At 57.3% G+C, this 20,356-nt stretch overlaps 7 protein-coding genes across 7 annotated transcripts; all 7 read left to right on the forward strand.

Moving 5' to 3' along the window:
* Positions 1-259: 259 nt before the first annotated feature.
* LINJ_35_4880 (conserved hypothetical protein) lies at positions 260-1,267 on the forward strand (the record flags this gene model as incomplete). The annotated part of the gene is made up of 1 exon (XM_001469250.1): positions 260-1,267. One exon carries the CDS (start codon positions 260-262, stop codon positions 1,265-1,267), a length of 1,008 nt encoding a protein of 335 aa, XP_001469287.1.
* Positions 1,268-2,991: 1,724 nt separating this feature from the next.
* On the forward strand, positions 2,992-4,161 carry LINJ_35_4890 (conserved hypothetical protein; the record flags this gene model as incomplete). The annotated part of the gene is made up of 1 exon (XM_001469251.1): positions 2,992-4,161. The coding sequence occupies one exon, from the start codon at positions 2,992-2,994 to the stop codon at positions 4,159-4,161; it is 1,170 nt and encodes a 389-aa protein (XP_001469288.1).
* An 858-nt stretch (positions 4,162-5,019) lies between these two features.
* Positions 5,020-5,790, forward strand: LINJ_35_4900 (conserved hypothetical protein; the record flags this gene model as incomplete). Its single annotated transcript, XM_001469252.1, has 1 exon — positions 5,020-5,790. One exon carries the CDS (start codon positions 5,020-5,022, stop codon positions 5,788-5,790), a length of 771 nt encoding a protein of 256 aa, XP_001469289.1.
* A 3,598-nt stretch (positions 5,791-9,388) lies between these two features.
* Positions 9,389-10,141, forward strand: LINJ_35_4910 (putative proteasome alpha 1 subunit; the record flags this gene model as incomplete). The annotated part of the gene is made up of 1 exon (XM_001469253.1): positions 9,389-10,141. The coding sequence occupies one exon, from the start codon at positions 9,389-9,391 to the stop codon at positions 10,139-10,141; it is 753 nt and encodes a 250-aa protein (XP_001469290.1).
* A 1,621-nt stretch (positions 10,142-11,762) lies between these two features.
* LINJ_35_4920 (conserved hypothetical protein) lies at positions 11,763-12,812 on the forward strand (the record flags this gene model as incomplete). The annotated part of the gene is made up of 1 exon (XM_001469254.1): positions 11,763-12,812. One exon carries the CDS (start codon positions 11,763-11,765, stop codon positions 12,810-12,812), a length of 1,050 nt encoding a protein of 349 aa, XP_001469291.1.
* Positions 12,813-14,228: 1,416 nt separating this feature from the next.
* LINJ_35_4930 (conserved hypothetical protein) lies at positions 14,229-17,231 on the forward strand (the record flags this gene model as incomplete). The annotated part of the gene is made up of 1 exon (XM_001469255.1): positions 14,229-17,231. One exon carries the CDS (start codon positions 14,229-14,231, stop codon positions 17,229-17,231), a length of 3,003 nt encoding a protein of 1,000 aa, XP_001469292.1.
* A 1,155-nt stretch (positions 17,232-18,386) lies between these two features.
* Positions 18,387-19,535, forward strand: LINJ_35_4940 (conserved hypothetical protein; the record flags this gene model as incomplete). Its single annotated transcript, XM_001469256.1, has 1 exon — positions 18,387-19,535. One exon carries the CDS (start codon positions 18,387-18,389, stop codon positions 19,533-19,535), a length of 1,149 nt encoding a protein of 382 aa, XP_001469293.1.
* Between the last annotated feature and the right edge of the window lie 821 nt (positions 19,536-20,356).

Below are 20,356 nucleotides of genomic sequence, written 5' to 3' on the forward strand. Positions count from 1 at the left end.
TGCTTTTCTTCTGCGATCCGTTTTTTTCCTGGTTTATTTTCTCCCTCGGGAACGAGCTTGCATCAGCTTCAGCGACCTCGTCTATCTGCGACGCTGGTGCGGTTGCGTGTACGTGCTTCATGCATACAGGTGCCCTCTCCTCTTCCGCGCGCCCACCCCACCGCACACAAACACACACACACACACAGACAGGTGAGGGCTACGGCATTGGTAATCTTATTTTTCTGTGTTTACCGCGTTCAAATTTCAAGCAGGATTAATGTTCTTCTGGATGGTGGTTGCCCTGCTGGTGGCCATCGCTATCGTGGTGACTCCAGCAGGGAAACTGGCCGCTGCCAAATGCCAGCTGTACGCCCATGGCGTTGTCTTCATGGCCAAGGCAGAGGATCTGCCAAAGGCATACAGAGGCACCAATTACATACGCATGAACACCGTCGGCGACGGCACTGGGGGCAAGCGAATGATTCGTGTCATTTTCATCCGCCACGGGCAGTCCGTGTGGAATTCGCTCTTCAACTCGTGCAACCTCGGCTTGCCTGTGCGCGTGGCGAAGGCGGCAGCTCGCGAGTTTACTGATTTCTTCACGAATCCCTTTGGCTCATGCATTATCGACTCCCCGCTGAGCAGCAAAGGCAAGAGAGAGGCGCAGGACCTCGCCAGCTTCATGCGTACTGCCAAGACGAAGATCTCCTTCGATCCAAGGACTTCAGTGGTGGTTTCTAGCAATCTGCGCCGCGCGATGGAGACGGCGCTCATCGGCGTGTCGCCGCGCCTGACGGTAACGCAGGAGCGAATCGTGATGGACTCGTCTCTACAGGAGGGCTCGCAGAACATCGACGCCCAAAGCCTCTCGACCGAGCCTGGGAAGATTGCGCCGTGTAAGCTCGGCACCATCACCCATCCTTTGGAGCTCGCTGTCGTCTTCGACCCCTATCTGAACGCTGGAAACCGAGTGGCCGGCGTGGACGTTTACCAGCGCATGGATGAGTTCATTATGCACCTGTTTGGCGGCAGTGGTGAAGCCAATCTTGTCCCGGCCGCTGGAGGCAGCAACGCTGCCCTGAAGGAGGTGATCGTGGTGGGCCACAGCGGGTACTTCCGCAGCTTCTTCCGTCGCTTTCTCCCACCGCATTCCACTCACATCTCGAAAAAGAGCAAGATGCAAAACTGCGCCGTAGTAGCGTTTGAACTGACACGTGACGAGTCCAGCGACGAGGTAGCCGTGGAGGAGTCGACGCTAAAGGTGTTGTACAAAGGATTCGCGTGAAAAACGAAAAAGACGTTGTACTCTCCCTCTTTACGCCTACGCGGAGTTGGCAGAAAAGATGCTCGGGGAGGAGGAACAGAGGTCACAACGGCGCGCTTTCGTTGCGTTACCGGCTTCTCTCGGCGGTGCGGGTGCCGAAGCTGCACACTGCCGGCTTAGCATTCGTTCTCTCTTTTTCTTTTTGCCTAGTTTATCTTGGTCTCTGTTGACGGGGGAACACACCTCAGTGCGGTGGTGTAACAGAGCTCAGTGCCCCAGCCCTTCGGGTGCATGGGAAGAAGCCAAGCAGCCCCTCCTCCATCCCCTGCCAATGCAGCGCTGCACTTCCTCTGGTGCTGGCAGGGTCCACGTGCCCACGACGTAGGGAAGCCAGTGCGCTGCATCGCGACGGATGTCGGCGGTGTGTCAGGTCCTGGATGGCGTTGCGTCGGAGCGGCCTGCGGCAGTGCCGACGCGTCTGCGCGGCTCCAGCGCATCCGTCACCCGGCCCTCACCACCGCCTGCTGGTGTGGGGAGCCTGAGCGCCACCCCCTCCCTCTCCGAGGAGGGATGCCGCAGGTGGCGGCCGGCATGATGGGAGCGGCTGTGAGGCGGCCTGCGAGGCAGCGGGGGGGGGGGCGGGAGGAGGTCGGTGGAGCTTGAGGCAGGGGGGCCGTGCTCTCGGATGGCTGAGTCGGCGCGTTGCCGCAAAGCGTGTGTGCCGCGCTGCGTCGCAGGACTCGGTGAGGCCTGTGGCCGGCCGGCGGTGACGCGGAGTGGAGTTTGGCTCGTGTATGGCAGAGAATGGGCACGTTGAAAGAACGAACGCGATCTCTTTCGTCGAAGGGCCATGTACAGGAGTGGTTGGTGGCGCTTCGGAAAACGGAAGCGAGTATCCTGAATTAGCAAGGCCCATCCTAGCTAGGCGTGTTGTCCACCTCTGCGACTACGCAGCTCTCGCCTCCATGCTCGGTTTGATGTACACTCCCTTTGAGGGACAGGCTTGCACACGTGACAGTGCAGCTAGGTGAGTGGAAGGATGAGTGCGTGCTCACGTTTCAGTTGCCACGAGCGGAAGGGGAGTGGGTGGCGCACGTGTGGACGAGATGCGATCCTGCGGTGTCCAAGAAAGCCTCGCTGCGCGCGCACGTCATCGAGGAAGCAAACAAAAGATGAGGATGTGCCACACGGCCCTGCGCTGATGGGCTCTCACCACTTTGTGCAACTCGGGAGAGGCCGGTGTTGGGAGGGGTTTGGATGCGGCTCGGGTGCCTCTGCTCCCTTTTTCGCCGACCCAGGCTCTACTCCCCTCAGTGGACTTTACCATGACGGAGTCTCGTGTCTTCTCCCTTGTACGCCAGTCGCCTCATCTCTCCTCATCTTTCAACTTTCCCACCATTCCTCATGCGCGTTTGATCTTCTTTTCTTCGTATGGACGACGATGTGCCTTCTGCGCCCATGCGGCGTCCTTGCCTTTGTCACCATTTCGTTCTTACTCCCCGCCGTTCAGAAGAAAAATGTATCGAAGCAGTGCGCGTGCATGGTGCTGCTGCTTCGGCGCGCCCCGCACCGCCGCGCGACGCACCTTTGTGAGTGTGCGAGAGGACGTCACGGAAGCGGAACGGCGCCACCTCAACCAGGAGCTGCCGCCTCGCGAACTGCTGAGAGAGATGCGCACTACCGACACTGCCCCTGGCGAGGGGGACGAGGACAAGATAAAGGTCCCCGGCGACTCCTTCGGCATCATGCATAACCGAGTCGTGTTCTACAAGCCCCTGCAACGACAACCATTGTCGGGCCGAATTGGGGAGCTGATGCCGCTGGGGACCCACCCACTCCTGTGCTTCAACCCGGACACGGTGCGCCGTATGTGTAGCCGCTATGGAGTCCCTGTCGACGACGTGGTCGCGGCGCTGCGTGACGCGAGCGGCGACGTCAACCTTGCCACCGAGCTGCTTGAGCAGCGACTGGACATCGAGGTAGGCTTTGGCAGCTACGGTCTCGTCTGCTTGGAGTCGTACGCGCCGGAGACGTTCTGCTTGGTATCGTACAACCTGCCCACGTTTGCCTCCACGCAAGCCGATGAGGTGCTGGATGCGATTCATGAGCTGACGCTGTCGGCGGCAGAGCTCCCGCTCGACACCCCGCGCGACAGGCTTGTGGACAAGTTTATCAACCACTGGACGACAGAAGACGACGTTCCATGCGCGGATATGCTTCGATCGTACAACATCACGGTACAGAACATCCTGCTGTTGCCGTTCGGCGACTACGGCGTTCAGGGCTTTCACGTGCTACTGCCAGTAAAGAAGGAGACGCCGAACATAGGCGTGGCGGCTGCGGCGTGCTGCATGGACTTGCGCACTGGCATTCACAATCGATTCCGGTTCCATGTTGAGCGCATCGCCGACTCCGTCAGCGAGCACGTGGTGCAGGAAATGCTGCACTACAACCAGGGTGTTCACCTGCTACGCCAGCCGTACTGGTTCCGACCAGAATATAGCGTCGAGGAGTTCATCCGCTTCAAGGAGTCGCTGCTGCAGCCGAGTGCGTCGACGTTTGAGATGCGCTATGCGTTTCTGTTTGCACCACAGTATGCGCTTCCCCACTACCGCAACATCGTCGAAATGGAGAAGCTGAAGATTGCGCAGCACAAGTACGAAAAGCACTACGAGGACTTCACCGCACCGGGGAAGTGGCTGACAAGCGACAACGCCCAGCTGCAGACCGTGGCTGCCGGCGGGGGCGGGTCGAACGTGCCGGGGGGCGCTATGCACAACCACACAAACGACCCTGCGTCCATTCGAACAGCAATGGAGACCCGCACCGGTCCACTGCGACGGACGCTTGCACAGTCGATGCAAGCGCACGGGGACCGCGTCTTCAGCCGCTTTTATCGAAACAACATTCACTGACGGACGCCGCCGCTGGGGTGTTTTGCTTTCGCTTGTGCCCTATCTTTATCACCGCTTTCTTGCCTTTTACCTCTCTGCTCATCAAGCACTGCAACGTTGCCATCAACGGTAACGAGGCACACATGGCGGCTGGAGCTGCGTGTGATTGTGCGCGCGTGCTTGAACGAGTTCGCTACCCTCCACCTTTGGCAATGCAGGGGGGGGGGCTTGGCCACAAAACGAAACAAGACAACAAGGTACATAGGGCAGGCCACAAGCCGTGCCGAAGCCAAAAAATGCTGCATACGCAGGATGCCGCTGCCTCAGCAAATCATGGCGAATACCACCACAGCTAAGTCTCATCGTGTTTCACACCAGACTTGCAGGCTTCGGTGGCGGCAAAGACGGGCAGCCACTGGGATAGTGCGCCTCTCTTTCACCGATTTCACCTTGGTAAGGGTGTCAGCATAGGCCACGTTTCACTCTGCCGTCTCATCCCTTCTCGTCTTCTATTGCCATCTAACGTTCTGCAGCTTCCCACTATCAATCGGACTCTAATTCTCTTTGCTGCCCCTCTTTTTTTTCTGGGTCTTCATCTCCAGTGCTGCCTTTGCTTCACTTGTGTGGGTAGGTCTTTTTTTTTCCGCTTCGCTTCGGTATCTGCGCAGTGACCTCTTTCAGCGTGTGCACGCATGCACTTGTACTTGACATTGCACCCCCGTTTTTCCTTCGAGCGTTCTCCACCCGAGAAATCACGCAGAAAAGAACAGATAAGCGCGCAAAAGAGTAGATGAGAGGGGTAAATCGCAAGCAGCCGCTCACTTAAAAGATATACGAAAACTCAAGCGTATTGTGTTTGCCCAACGAATGTAAAGGTGTATGTACGCATCGCCCGCCCCGCCCACCCCACCTCACCTCCGCGAGCCGTCGTGCGTTTTCGGTCTCCTTTCGCAAGTTCTTTCAGTTTTGTCTGCCTCGGTTGCTCCGGGCTGTGAGGAAGAGCTTCTCTCTCACCCCATTTTGCCGCATCTCCTGCTGTACTTCTTCCAATTGCAGGCATTGGCCTTGACAGTTGTTTGCAGGCATTGCCTCTGGGAGACGTTGTTTCTCTTTGTGGCGTTTCTTCGCCATCTTTTGCTGCCCATCAGGCCGCTGTCGCCTGTATTTCATTTCGTTGTTTTTTTGTTGTTGTTTCTCGGCTTTGCTGCCTGCACATACACACACGCAATGGGGTGCGTCACGGCCCGCGCGGCCCATGATGGGATGGCCAACAGCAAGAAGAGCGGCAAGCTCTCGAGAGAGGAATCCGTGCAGACCGCCGCGGAAAAAAAGCCCAACGCGGCAGAGGTGGACTACGTTGCACAGCTTGTGGCCGGTTACACGACCGACTACCCGCAGAAAGGAGCGGTCACCACGTATGAGGACTACCGCGGCTTTGAAATCTCCACGACAAATCACGTTTCGAAGAACAAGGCGGATAAACTCTGCAAATGGAGCGACCAAGCCCTGGAAGACCGCCTGAACCTCAATAACGACGTCTTCTTCAATCCACAGAATCCCTTCTCGTGGCCAAAGGAAGTCATCACGAACCATCTCACCTCGCCTTCCTTCGCCGATAGAAACACCGTTCAAGAGATGACGCGCAAGTGAGAGCTGCAGTGAACGTAGGCCGCGTTAGCCAGTGGTGCTTGTTGAACTCTTTTGTGTGTGCCCTCCTTTCCTGCTTGCTGTTGCCGAGCTGTAGGATGGAGAAGCGTCGCTGAGAAATTATCCCCTTTCGTCAGCACTGTCTGGGCACCTCCTCTGTTTTGCAATGCTCTAACCGTACACAACACATGTGGGTTGTTTCCGAAAATGTTCCGCATGAAAGCCGCGCCTGTGCACGCTTTCTCAGCGACTTTTTTTTCTTAGATCGCCGTGTATTGTTGCTGATTCCAACACGTACCCCTTCCTATTCCCACACACCGGTGCCCGCCGTTTGGGCACCTTAGCTGTAGATGTGATCTACTATTCCAACGCCAAGCGCGTAGCCCGACTCATGCTGCGCGTACGCAAATCTACCCATGGTAAGAACACGGGGAGAAAAAGAGAGATGCTAAAAACAACAGCAACACACACACACACACACTACTACTACTACTACTACTACTACTACTACTACACGGAAAGCAGAAACAAAAACAGACGCGAAACCCGCACCTGCATACTTCTTTCTGCTGACGACGCTTGCGACTGCTATCTCCACCCCTTCTTTTGCTTTCGTGTGTGGTGTCGCTGCTGCACTTTGCCTGTTTTTTGTTGTTTTCGTTGTTCTACTTCTTATCTGTGCTGCTTTTCTCTTCCTCTTTCTGCGTACACCATTACAGCGCTCTGTGCCGTCGTTCTAGTTGGGTGTGTCCTCCTCTCCCGTTTCCATGGCCTGCCCCTCGTGCGCCGATTCACCAGCTCACCGTTCGCGACCGGTGGAAGTCAAGGAGCATAGTGGCCGAGAGGCATACATCCCGTTTCTGGCTCAGAAGTGGACGATGCCACGCGCAAGGCAGTCAGACCGCGGAAAAGCATGAAGGTAAGCGATGAGCTTCTACCGCGATGCGTCGTGGAGCTCATGTGTATGCGTACGTGCACATATGTGTCTGTGCGTGTGCGTGTGTCCTGCGGTGTGCGCGTATTTGTGTCTGTTCTGCTTGTGTATGAACACCCAGACTCCGTTTTTTTTTTGTTTGCTTTCATGCCTCCTTTCTTGTCTTGATTTTATTCAGCGAGTTTCGCGTTGACTGCTCCCCTCTCTGCTCCCTTCCTCCATCTCTTTTAGTCCGCCGTTATTACATGTCGCCGTGTGCACCCCGCATGTCTCCGTTTCCGTCTTCGTCTCTCTTCGTTCTTTCCGACATTTCTGCAGACGCGCGACACGCCTGAGAGGGAAGCGATACGGGAGAGGCTGAGAGGGAAGAAAAGGGGGGAGAAGCGTCACACGAGGAGGACAGCGGCGGTGATCAAGGTACGGCGACAAACAACACGAACTTGCGAATATTCATGTACAACACCCTTTCTTCGTTTCGTTTTCTGTTCTTCTATTTTCACTTTGCGTTCACATTCTGCTCGCCTTTTCCTTCTTTTTTGTTGTTGATCTACGAGTGGGTGGCGTGTTGACTATGCAGCAGCGATAACAGCCGGAGATCCCCTTTTTTGTCCTTCTCTTGCCCTCGACATCTCTTCTTTTGTTGCCACATTCTCACTTAGAACGTCTTCCCACTGCGTTTTCCTCCTTCTGAGTGAGCTGTGCTCTCACTCTGAATTCAAGCGCTTCTCCTTCCTTTTCGTGAGCTTGCCGGGCCTCGGAGGAGGTGGGGGGGGCGACATCTTCCGGGAATTATGAGAAGCAGAATCTTAAGGCGCGTGTGCTCTCTCTCTTCGTGTGTTTTCGGGCTCGCATGCATTTGTTGTAGCCTAGACTGCCTTCGAGTCGTTTCTCTCTTTCCTCACGGCGCAGCGGACGGCTAAATGAATCCGTTTTATGACTGCTCTGTGTCGGCCAGTTGTCGGTCTTGCGATGCGCCTCCTCAGCTACTTCAGCGTGGCGGTTTGCCCTTTCCATTTTTCTCTCTGCCGCTTTCGTTGTCTACGTGTGTTTCACTACACCATGCGAGCGACGTGTGTGTCGTGCTGTCGCCTTTTTCTTTTGGGCCTGACGCGCACGCAGGGCTATGTGACTCTTCGTGTGTAGGTGTGTAGCGCTGATCGTTACTTAACCTTGCATGTGTCTTTTTGCTTTTCGTTCCCTTCGCTGATCTCCCTGCCTGTGTCTGTGTGTTTGTGCCTGCGTGTGTCTCTCTCGGTCTCTGTGCGTGCGCTTCCACGTTGATTCGCGTTGATTTTCTGCTTCTTTCTTTTTCTTTACCGATTCGCTTTCGCCACTTTGCTCGCCAGCTTATAGCACACGTGCGTCGCTCGCTGCTGCTTTCTCCTCTCCACCCGCCCCTCCCCCCTTCCCTTCCCTTCCCGTTCGGATTGTACCACCTCCACGAGCCGCTCTCCTTTTTTTTTTTCACGCTGCTCTGCAGCGACATGTGATGGGTCTCTGTTGACATTCTAATCGCCCCCCCCCCAACCAAACAACCAACAGACGGAATGGTGACTGCTCTCTACCGTTGTGTCACCTGGGGAGTGCTTTCGCTATGTTCTCCACTTCTGCATCATCCGGTGTTTCCGTGCTCATTGCTCATCTTTCCATTTGTTTTTTTCAGCGTGCTTGCGACTCGTCTCACCCCTCAACTGAAGCAGCAGGGGCTGCTCAAGCATGCTGTATAAGGCAGCGCAGAACACACAGGAAAATGATGCAACGAACGAGTTTTCACTATCCATGTGCAATCCGATGACGGGAGAGCCGATACAATCTCTTTGTTCGTGCGCCTGCATGTTTTATCTCCTCTCTTTCCAGTCCGCGGCGCCCCTGTGCGAATCGTTGCAACACAGAAGTGCCCATGATGGAGCATACCGTATACGTGCGCGTTTTTTTTCAATTGCTTTCCGCGTGTGTAGCCTTGGGCGTTTATCTTTTTTTTTTTTTTCTTTATCGTCATTCCTCTTTCGCGTTTCCCAATCGTCATCTCCATCGCCATTATCATCATCATCATCGCTAAGCGAAATGTGCTCTGCACATGAAAATGCAAAAAAAAAAGCAGAGGAAAAACGTTTCGGCGAACATTAGCAGAGAAAAGAGCCGACACGTTTTTTTCGAGCATCGCTGCTTTGACGCGCGTCTGACATGGGATCATCACCCTCTACTTTTGCACGCACTGGAACGCTTCCCAATGATTCGCTGTTTTCTGGAGGCATAGGTGCCGCGCTTCCTGTCAGGGCCGACAGTGGGTTATGCGCGCGTTTTCTTTGTACGTTTTTCCCGGGGTTGTTGTGGCCGCGACTGATCTGTCCCAGTCGCACCACTCGCCAGACCTCCACACCGCATGCCCCAATTACTTATGCGCTACATTGTGCCGATAAATACTCGCGCCTCTATCTTCTTTGCCCGTTTCCTCTGTCTGCGCTTTCATTCCAATCAGTCCTGGGTCTTTTTCTCCCCTTGTCGCTCGTATCATCATCAGCCTCCACTGTTCGCGTCGTGTTGAAGCACCTTACCACTGCGCATTCCCCTCCCCCTCCCCCTCTCCACACACGCGCAACAAAGTGCGACTCTCATCGACTTTCTGATTCTCTTTCCGTTCTTATCCTTTTTCTTCTAGACAGCACCATGAACCGCGCAGGCTTCGACAAGTACATTACCGTCTTCAGCCCTGAGGGCTCGCTGTACCAGGTGGAGTACGCATTCAAAGCCGTCACCTACCCTGGCTTGCTCACCATTGCCATTCGCTGCAAGGATGCCGTTCTGGTCGCAACGCAGCACGTGATTCCCGACCGCCTCATGCGCCCTGACTCGGTGACGGCGCTCTACGAGGTCACTCCGAGCATCGGCTGCTGCATGACCGGTCGCGCCCCCGACGGGCGCGCGCTAGTGCAGCGCGCGCGAGAGGAAGCGTCGGATTACCACTACCGCTACGGTGTGCAGATTCCAATCGCTGTGCTGGCGAAGCGCATGGGCGACAAGGCCCAGGTGCGCACGCAACAGGCCGGCCTGCGGCCGATGGGTGTGGTGAGCACCTTCATCGGCATGGATCAGAGTGACCAGGATGGCTCGCTGAAGCCGCAGATTTACACCGTCGACCCGGCCGGCTGGACCGGTGGGCACATTGCATGCGCTGTTGGCAAGAAGCAGGTGGAGGCGATGGCATTCTTGGAGAAGCGCCAGAAGAGCACCAAGTTTGACGAGCTGACGCAGAAGGAGGCCGCGATGATCGCGCTGGCGGCGCTGCAGAGCGCGATCGGCACGGCTGTCAAAGCGAAAGAGGTGGAGGTGGGCCGCTGCACAGCCGCCAACCCGGCCTTTCAGCGTGTGCCGAATAGCGAGGTTGAGGAGTGGCTGACCGCCGTGGCCGAGGCGGATTAAGCGGTGCGCGGGCGACAACTTAGAACTTCGAGCACCGCACCGATTTCTGTTCCTTTGGCGCTTTTCCTCTCCTTGCCCTTCCCCTCCTCACCTGATCTACCGCGGCGCGTGCAATCGCATCCGCTTTCTCTCTATTCGCACTGGAGGCTGCTCAGCGCCGTGGGCGGCCCACGGCGCAAGGGGACGTGTGCAGGTCCCACGCTGGTTCACGCGGCTGGCGCTCTTGTACTGCATGTCCGTAGCAAAGACAGGAAGGAAGGCACACCATGGCTGCTCTGTTTTCCTGTTCATGTGAAGTGCTCAGAGGAGGTGTTCCACGCATGCGGACACGCACCCTAGCACCTTCCTTGAAAGAAGCGGAGGGGTGGCTGACGTACGATTTGCCTGAGCTGTGTCTCCGTCTTATGTTTATTCTCCTTCCACCTTCTTTTTTCTTTGGGGTTCGTCCTGGTCTTTGTCTATCCTCTTCATGTGTGCGGTTGTGGTTGCTGAGAGCGCGCTGACAGGCGCGCACGGTTTTACGTGTGAAGGCTGTGGCGAGCCCACACGAGACGTGGAAAAGTGACGACCGCGCATCCTCATGGATCGCTGTCTGCGGGGGCCTCGAGTGTCGGCCCCGCTGCGTGGGTGCAGCAAAGGGAGAGCTAGAAGGCACTGCCGGCGAGGAGGCGGGTGCAATGAAAAGGAGCTGGAGGCGAGGGATGGGTACAGGCAAGAGACGCTGCTTTTCCGTTGCCTGTTAACCGGATCGCGGTACGAGCGAGAGGAGGGCGGAGGAGACGAAGAGGTCGATACCAAGAAGCACGGCGGCACTGCTGTGCCAAGCACATGTGGCGCCCACACGCCTGCCAGCTGCACCGTCGCCCCCCTCCCTCCCTCCCTCTCGCACTTTGGCAGCACCCCTTCGTTCGCACTTCTTAATTGTTCGTTCTACGGTTGGTTGGACTACTATTCTATGAATGCACATGTTGAAGAAGAAACATTTTCTCATGTGAAGCTACCGCGACGGCAAGAGCTCCCTGGAGTACCCCACAGCCACCACTCATACCAGAAGACGTGTGCCACCGTGCCAGGCTGTTTGGGATGCTGCACGAGATGGGGTGCAAGCTCGGATGGCCTACACGCTATCCCTGCTTTGCGTGCCAGGCTTTTCGCACCGTTCCTTCGCCCTGAATCGTTACAGGGGTGCCGCAGATCGTCAGCGCCCTTGGATATGATTGCTCAGCACCGATCGAACACGCAAACGCAAAAAAAAAAACAAGAACTCGACCCTTTTCTTCTCGCTTTGCCTCTCTTCGCCTTCACGGCCATCCCCTCTTCTTTCGTTCATTCGACTCGCGCGTGGCCGTCTTGGAGGGATTTTCTTGGTTGTGGGATTTTTTCGTTGTTGCTGTCAAGCTCCGCCTACTCCTCAGTCAACGCTGCGCGTGAGACCGTGTAAAGCGAAAAGAGGAGCAGGTTCTCCCTTTTTATCGGACTCCGCGATCTCTTTTCGTCTCTACCAGGGAACCTTCGCATTCTCTGGTGTCTGCACTCCACGGCTGTCGTCTTCATTGTGAACCCTTCAGCGATTAGCCCTCGATATCCTAGCCCGCCCTTATCTTTAGTGACACCTCAGACAATGCTAAAGGAATGGCTGCGCGGGTCCTCGAACGAGGCGGAGAAGCCTGCCGAGGAGAAGAAGCCTGTATCTCGAATGGTAGTGGATGCGGAGAAGCCGCTGGAGACGCGCGAGAGCGCCGCGAGCAAGCGCCGCGAGGCGTATGAGAAGAAGCTCGCGGAGTCTGCAAAGGAGGGGCCGCCGCATCCAAGCAAGATGATCACCTACGATGGCATTTTCCGCAAGGCTCAAGGCGTGCTGTTGGAGGGTAACAACAACGAGATCCAGGAGGGCATCACGCTCAACATCGCTCGCAACGCGCAGAACGCGATGATCTCGACGAAGTGGACGCTCGTGAACCCGCAGATGTCCCACTGGGAGGTGAACTTGCAGATGAACGGCTTCAGTGATATTGTGGCAGCCTCGTGGAACACGTTGAATCGCTACCAGCTCATGTACCAGCGCGTCTCCAGCACTGGCGCGATGCTCGTGACTCAGTTTATGGCGCAGAAGCAGGGCGGCATGTCGCAGGGTACTGTGTTTGCCATGATGCAGTACCCGTGGCGCTTTGGAGGCTGCACCCAGGTGCAGTATGTAAAGGACCAGTCGCTGGGCCTGAGCCACGTGCAACGACTCATTCGCGGCGTCCACGTCGGCACGAATCTCACTGTCGAGCCTGCGACGCACAATTCCTACCTGTCGCACGCCATCTCCCTCACGACCGCGAAGAGGGACGCCGGGTTCATGGCGGAGATGACCCCCAGCAAAGGGACCTGGAAGCTTGCGGCGACCGCCTTCGACTGGGCAATGAACATGGATGCCGCTATTGAACTGGAGTACATGGAGGGCCGCGACGGCATGAAGAGTGCCCTCAACGTAGGCTGCCGGAAGAGCTTTGTCGGCGGGGCGCAGCTGACGACCTCGCTGTTAGGCTTCAGTATGGCCAAGGTGAATCTGGATCTGCCCTTTGGAGGCGAGGTACCCGGCGCCAATCAGCTCCGTCTCACCTTCAACTGCCAGTACGACATTCACGCCGGTGCGCTGAAGCAGGGTCTCATCTTCACAGCTTAACCCATACGATGCTCACGCTTCGGTGTAGTCCGTTGGTTTCGCTCTTCTGCGTCGTTTTCTTATTTTTCTTCCCTCCTGTCGGCCGTCATATGCGTTGTGGCCGTGATTTGGCGGCCTCTGGCGAGAAGCTCCGAGGCGGCGGGCATGTGAGACTAATGCAAGGGGCCGTGCTGAAGTAGGGTACACGGGAGCTGAGAAGGACGGGGGGTCAACTGTTGGAAGGGAGGGGCGTGGGCCACGTTTTCCGGTCACAGCGGTGCGAGCCTGGCAGCACCTTTCCCCCCGCCGTCCCCTCTTCCAGCAACTCTGCCCCCTTCTCTTTCCGTCTTCTCTCCACCTTCTCTCTGGGTTGTTCGTGCTCTTTGCACGACCGGCGCTGCCTCCTGTTGGTTGCTCTGGGGCCGTGTTTCAATGGGTGAGTGCGCTGAAGAATGGACAGGCTTGAGCGGGCACGGCGACAGGGATGGTGGTGGTCGAAGTGGCATGTGCGAGCATGAGGACTGGCACGGTGGGAGCTTTCTCGCTTTCTCTCTGTCGGTTGGTCTTGTCATCCTTTTCGCGACCCGTCTGGATGTCACGCCGGCCTCTACCCTGCCCTTGCTCTCTGTGTTCCCCCTTACGTCACTGCCACTTTTCCGTTGGCGTTGTCGTCTGAGACTAAATAACTGCGAAAAGGAAAAAAAAACCTACATTGAAAAGGACACTGGCAGGGCGGAAGAGGTGGCAGTCAACGCGCCGCTGAGGTCGCACCTCTTCATGCCTCTTCTCCTCGCCTTTTTATTTTCTATATAAACTCCCCCAGTCACTAAGCAAGGGAACGCATCAGAGCCCGTTTTGCCACCCCTCACAGCACCAAAGCCGTACAAGAAAAAACGCACACGGTGGAGAATGAGTGGCACTGCTATGTAATGCACTGCTTCCTTTCACACCACGCTCAAGAAGACGCCCTGCTGGCCTAAAGGGCGCCTGTCTCTGTCTTCGTGCGAGCGTTCGTCTCCGGCACGCGATGGCGCGCCCACTGTGGCAGCAGAGAGCATTGCGGTGCTGGCGGAAACGGCTGCCCACGCATCGGCGCTAGCCACCGCTTCAAAAGACTGCTGTTCAATGTTGCTCATAGCTGTGGCGCTTCCGTCACCACCCGTCGTGAGTCAAACCCCATGCTCCCCCCCTGAAACCTACCTCGCCTACTCTTTCTCGTCTTCCGGCGCTCCTCAGCTTGCACATGCGCCTCTCTGTGCCCCTCCTCACCCAACGGGGACATCCTTGCACCCGATAAAGAGAGTGACAGTCACGCGCTGCACACGTTTCCGTTGCGACCGCTTGGCTCATGTGCTCACTTTTGTTTCTCAACGCCCGGGATCCTTAAAACAAACAAAAGTAAAAAAAGACCCATTAGCCGAGCACATCCACACACCGATGTCGGCGGCGATGTCGCGTAGCATGCCGGCGTCGTTCGCCGCGAAGGACGATGACAAACACTACAAGATGTGCAAGAAGATTGCGCAACTCACCAAGGTGATTTACACCTTGAACAACCGATGCGAGGACAACGAGCAGCGCACCGAGTGGCTGCACCAGGCGCACATGCAGGAAAGAGCGCAGCTCTGCCAGGAGTACGAGTCGCTGCTAGAGAAGCTTCAGCAGCAGATTCGCGGCTTGCAGGCAGACAAGATCAACATTGCAGCGTCCCTAGAGCGGTCTCAGAAAGAGCAGCTCCAAGCAGCGCAGGAGGAGTTCAAGACACGACTTGCCGCTCTCTCAGAACAGGTCAGTGAGCAGGAGTCGAGATATGACAGCGCATTGCTGGAGGAGAAGCAGCGAATGGCCGCCGAACTGGCTGCCGAGACGAAGCGCGTGCGAGAGTGCAAGGACTTGGAACTGGCAAACCTCGTACGCGAGTACAACGACAAGTACAAGGCCATGCTTGCCGAGCAGCTGGACTCGAGAGATGCTCTGGAGGAAATACTCAAGAGGGAGTGGGGGAGTAAAGTCGATGCACTTCAGGCAGAGCTGGCAGCGGCGCAGGGCAGCGCGAGCGCGCAGCTGCAATCGAAGTCCAGGCTGCTGCAGGAGGCTCTGCAGCGATGCGCGACGCTGGCCAACGAGAGGGACCTATCAGCGGCTTCGCGTGATGAGGCGCATACACAGTTACAGACGCTGCAAGGGCAGCTGGGGCGCATCGAGGGGGAGTTAGCGGACGAGCGGCGCCAGCGTGCGGCTTCCGACGAACTCAAAACGGAGCTGGAGGCGAGACTGGCATCCTTGGATACCAAGCGAAATGCCCTTCAGAAAGAATGCGCGGAGGCACAGCAGTCCCTGGCGGCTGAGAAGGCGCTCAACGCACGCCGAGCGGCCGCGGTGCAGGCGCTGGAGAACGAGAAAGCGTCCCTGTCGACGTCGAAGGAGGCGCTGGCTCAGGAGCTGGAGGGCTGCAAGGCTGCCCTCACCGCCAGTAAGGCACAACGCGACGCCGCGGAGGCACAACTCCGCGACCTGCACGCCTCCTCTGCTACCCATGCCTCCTTGTTGAGTGACACCAGATCGCAGCTAGATGAGGCGAAGCAGCGCTTGGCGACGGCGCTAAATCAGGCGGCCGAGGCGGCGCGCATTTCCCAGGCGAAGCACGAGGAGGAGCTACGCAACGCGCGTGCATCGCTGAAGTCGAACTCGTCCTCTGAGCAGCAGAGATTGATAGAGGCGCACAAGAAGGAAAGTGATGCGCTTAAGCGGACGCATGAGGCAGAGATGCTTCGACTACAGACAGAGATGCAGCGACTGCAAACAGAGAACGCTGCCACGCAAGAGTTATTTCAAAGGACTGCGAAGGATGCGGAAGTCGCCGCTGCAAAGATTGCCGCCCTGACGGCTCAGTGCGAGGAGCATGATGCGCTGCTCCAAAGTCGAGCTGAGGAGAGCGCAGCAGAGCGCCTCCAGCTGGAGCAGCAGCTGCTGCAGCTGCAGCGCGAGGTGGAAGCCGCCAGAAACGACGGAGCAGAGGGGGCAGCCGCTCAGGTGGCCGCGCTAGAGCGCGCGCAGGCGGAGCACGCCGCGGTCTGCGCTGCCGCGGAAGCCGCACACGCCAAGGCGCTTCGTGAGGCAGAAGAGAAGAGTGCTGCACAGCTCGAAAGCGCTTCCCGAAGCAACGCCGCGTTGGTGAAGGCCATGCAGAAACAACACTCGGCTGCCATGGAGCGAGCGAAGGAAGACGCGGCGGCGCAGGCTGCCTCCATAAGCTGCAACGTCGAGACCCAGCTTGCTGCTCTGCGGCGCGACTATGACGAAAGGCTCGCTGCGGTGCGTACGGCCGCGGCGGCGACTGAGGGAAAGCTTCACACACTCATCTCGGAGCTGCAGGCGCAGCTGCGTCAGGCTCTTAGCGAGACGGCGGCTCTTCAAACGTCCAACATTGACATGCGTGAGCAGCGGCAGGCGGAGATCGCGCTGCTGAAGGCCGCCATGGAGAAGGCTCAAACGGAGGCAGCTGCCGTGCTCGATCGTACGCGCAGCGATGCTGACGCGCAGCGACGCGACGAAGTTCACGCACTGGAGGTGGTGCGTCAGCGGCAGGTTGCTGCGGAGCGGCAGCGCTATGAGGCCGCCGTGGCAGCTGGCAAGGAGCAGATGGCGAGAATGGAGGCGCGCTTCGACGAGCGCATCGAAGCCGCGGAGGCACACCTACAAGAGACTGTAGCGGCGCTGAAAGCGGCGCGGATAAAGGGCATGCAGGAGCTGGAGGAGCAACTCAACACGGCGCATCAGCTGCGGGTGCGTGAGCTCACCGCAACGCACGACGCTGAGCGCGGCCAACTCCAAGACACGATTGGTACAATGGACGCCAAGCTCAAGGAGCTGATTTCCTCGATGGCCAGCAAGGAGGAGAATTTAGACAGACTCCTCGCCCAGCGTGACCAGTTGCTAGAGGAGGTCACCACGGCGAAGCGCAACGGTGCGGCCGCTGTAGTGACCGAGCAGAATCGTCGTGCGGCGGACCTGGAGCAGCTTCGTGTGGAACATGAAAGGGAACTGAAAGCTCTCGGCGACGCGCACAAGGAGATCGTGGACGATTTTGTGCGGCAGCAGGCCGAGGAGCGGCGTGCGCACCAGGGTCTTGTAGACGAGCTGCGTAGCACGGTAGAGGAACTGCAGTACAAGTACCACTACCGCGAATCTCGTCCAGAGGACGTCGAGCTCATTAATAAGCTTCTTCAGGACAGCAAGGAAAAGGAATTGGCTTTGAGCAAGGCCTACGAGGACATGCGGCTGTACAAGCTGGAGCTCATCAACAGAGAGGAGAACTACAACAAAGTCTTTGGCCGACACCCCAACGTGGCGGACTACTCTGCCGTCGCACAGGCGGCCGGAAAGCGTCCGTCCTCGCTTCCCCGTATCGGCGCTACACGCCAGCACTCGACACGGTAGCCGCATGGGCATGTCTGCACATACGCAGCTGCGTGTGTACCTGTATCTGTGCCGGCATTTCTTGATTGTTTTGTGGAGTTGTCTGTGCCGTTCATATGCGCAGCGCTTGCTCCGTCTTTGTTTACCGATTTGGCTCGACGCGTCTGGCGCGTGCGTTCCGTAACCTCTCACGGCATCTGCTCGCCTCGCTCACCCCGCCTCTCCCCTCATGGCACCCCACACGGTCCCGCTGGGATCTGCCGATTCGCGGAGTTCATGCGTGTGCCTGCTGTTCGGTGTGCTGCCGTGCTCGTTGGCTCACGTTCGCAGAGGAGGGGGGGGCGGGGATGCTGTCGCGGCAGGGTGCGGGTGCCCATGTATACAATATACCAATAGAAGTACTTTATACGCTTATTTTCTGTGCTTCTCTTCGCGTGCTTCGAACCGTCTTCTTCACCTGTAGCTGTTCTCTCTCGTCACTTCATCTTTTCTCCGAGTAACTGCGCCTGCGGACACAGCGGCTTGAGGAAGCGAGGGCAGGTGCCCGCCGAGAGCAGCAACAGACTGACAGACTCACATTGCAGCAAGAAACAAAGAACGCCTATGAAGCGAATGCCGCTAGTTTGACAGTGCTGATCGTTTCCCTTTTTGACCGGGCACTGCTGCTTTCAATTTTTTCCAGGATGGGATATCCAACCCACAGATGCACCGAGACAGAGGCCATGTGGGGCGCACTTGGCAGACCGCGTTGCCTTGATCGCTGCTTTGGTTTCTTTCGTTTTTTTTTTCTGGACACGAACGGCCCCTTCCTACCGTCTCGCCCGCGCCGTACCGCTTACTGAGCGTCGCCCACGTGCCTGCTTCGACTTTCGTCTTCTCTCGTGTCCTTCTCTCCTCTTCCTTTACGCACACACACGCACATTGCGATGCTCGCGTTCGTTTCGCCGCCTCTCTCCCTTTATCTGTTTTGCTGTCTGGCGATCGTTCGTTCGCACGCAGTTTCCAGCTCGCCTGGCCTTTGGTGTCGTCCCCCACCCCCATCGGCATCCTCTTATCGGTATCGCCCTCTTTTTGTTCTTTTTTTTCCTGCTCGCCGCTCTTCCCCTCTCACACACCAACTCCCTCGTCAACACCTCAGCGGCGTCGTTCTTGTCACAAACTGCGCGAAAGAAAATAATGGTCAACGCAGTCGCCGAGGAGCTGAAGGCTCGTGGTAACGAGGCCTTTGCGGCGAAGAACTTTGAGGAGGCCATCGCGCTTTACGACAAGGCCATCGAGGTGGACTCAACAAACTTCATCTATTACAACAACCGCGCCGCGGCTTACCACGAGCTCAAAAACTACGCCAAGGCGATCGAGGATGCCAAGAGGTCCATCGCGATCGAGAACAACGCCAAGGCGCACGCCCGTCTCGGAGCCGCACTGTGGGCACAGATGAAGTACCGCGAGGCGAAAAACGAGTTCGAAGTGGCGGCGACAATGGATCCCTCGAAAACGTCCATCAAGGACAGCATTCAAGCCTTGGAACAGCTCATCAACCCAATGGCCTCCACCTCCGCCTACGCGAACCGCCGCGGCGTGCCGCACCCGTACGAGTACGCCCGCGCCGCGGCAGCGGCCAATGCGGCAGTTCAGCTGTGGGGCGGCGAGTTTGTGTCTGTGGAAACAGGCACCATCGGCCTCGTGCTTGACGTCGCCGTCGCCGTCTTGGCAGCAGTGCAGCTGGTATCGTCGATGCTGGCGCCGCCCATGGCGAGCACCCTCTGGACGTACGTTCTGCTCATCACAATGGGCCAGCAGGCCGTGGTGATGCGCATGCGCAACCTCCTGCAGTTCAAGATGGACATCCTGAGCTCGTGGATGTCGCACTTCTCCTCTCTGCTGTTTACTCTATGCTTCTTCGCCCAGCTCACCAGCGTTCGGCCGATCATGTTCATGGTAGTCTTCATCGCCGCCTACAGCGTGCTCGACCTGGTGCAGAAGCGCCAACAGGTCGCCACCCTGATGGGCCCCATGTACCGGCTTATTGCGCCATACATGCAGCAGGCCGATTTGGCGAAGGACGCGATTCGCATCTTCACCGCTACTGTCGAGGCGCTACTACTGTTCACTGTCATGTTCACCGGCGGCACCTTCTTCACGCTGGTGTACATTCAGTACGCAAAGTACCGCTACAACCACGACGGCTACGTGAAGCTCGCCTTCAAGGGCTTGCGGATGACCATCACCCGCATGACCACTAAGTCATTTATGCCGCAGGCAGTCGACCGGTATGCCCAGAAGTTCTTTGATCTCCTCGATAAAGTCGCCAGCCAGCCAATTTAAGCACTCCTGTCGAGGGCATATGCGCTTCTGTGCGCATTTGTGGGTGCGTGGGAGTGGGCGCCCACTCCCACGCACCCATTTTGGTGGCCGATGAGGGAGAAGTGAATGCTCGGTGCGGTTGCTCGGCCTCTTTGCCGTTGTCAATGCGCGGTTGGCGTTCTGCATAACAGAGCGGACGTCTGTGCGCGTGCGTGTGTGGTGTCTTTATCGTCCAGTGGACTCGCCTGCTCAGCGTTGTGCGTCGCTTCTCCCTTCTCCCTTGCCAGGTGGGGTGCCTGTGCTTTCTGTTGTCATTTCGGTGTTTTTGTCCCCCCCCCTCTGTTGCTGTTGAGCAGGCAACCTTGACCGGAGGCCGAGGCGCTGATGGACTCCTCGTGTGATCTTAGTTTCGCCGGCAAGGGCCAGCGTATTGTCGGCTCTCCGGGTGATCACAAGCAACGAAGGGGGATCGCGGAGCGAACTCGCTGTAAAAGGAACGCAGCGGAAATATAATAATGAGAACAAAAAAGCAACGCATCAAGGTCCCAGAACGGGACTACGACTAAATGGTTCATCGACGGCGTTGCATGTTTGTGTTTGTGTGTGTTCATGCGCATGTGCGGCCGCATCGCTCTAATTAAAAAGAAAGACATGATTATTGGTCTAGGTTTCCTGCACTTTGGTTCCCTTTTTTTTCCTCCGTCTCTGTATCCCACTCCCCACCCCATTTTTGCTCGGGAAGTCTGCCCCATCCGCCGTCACTCTGACCCGCTTCACTCTTCGTACATTGCTGATTTGTGTGTACTCTGTTGAGCTGGTCTTCGCCTCCCGTTTTTCCCCTC

Source organism: Leishmania infantum, chromosome 35 (genome assembly GCF_000002875.2).
Source record: "Leishmania infantum JPCM5 genome chromosome 35".
Taxonomy (NCBI): Eukaryota; Euglenozoa; class Kinetoplastea; order Trypanosomatida; family Trypanosomatidae; genus Leishmania; species Leishmania infantum.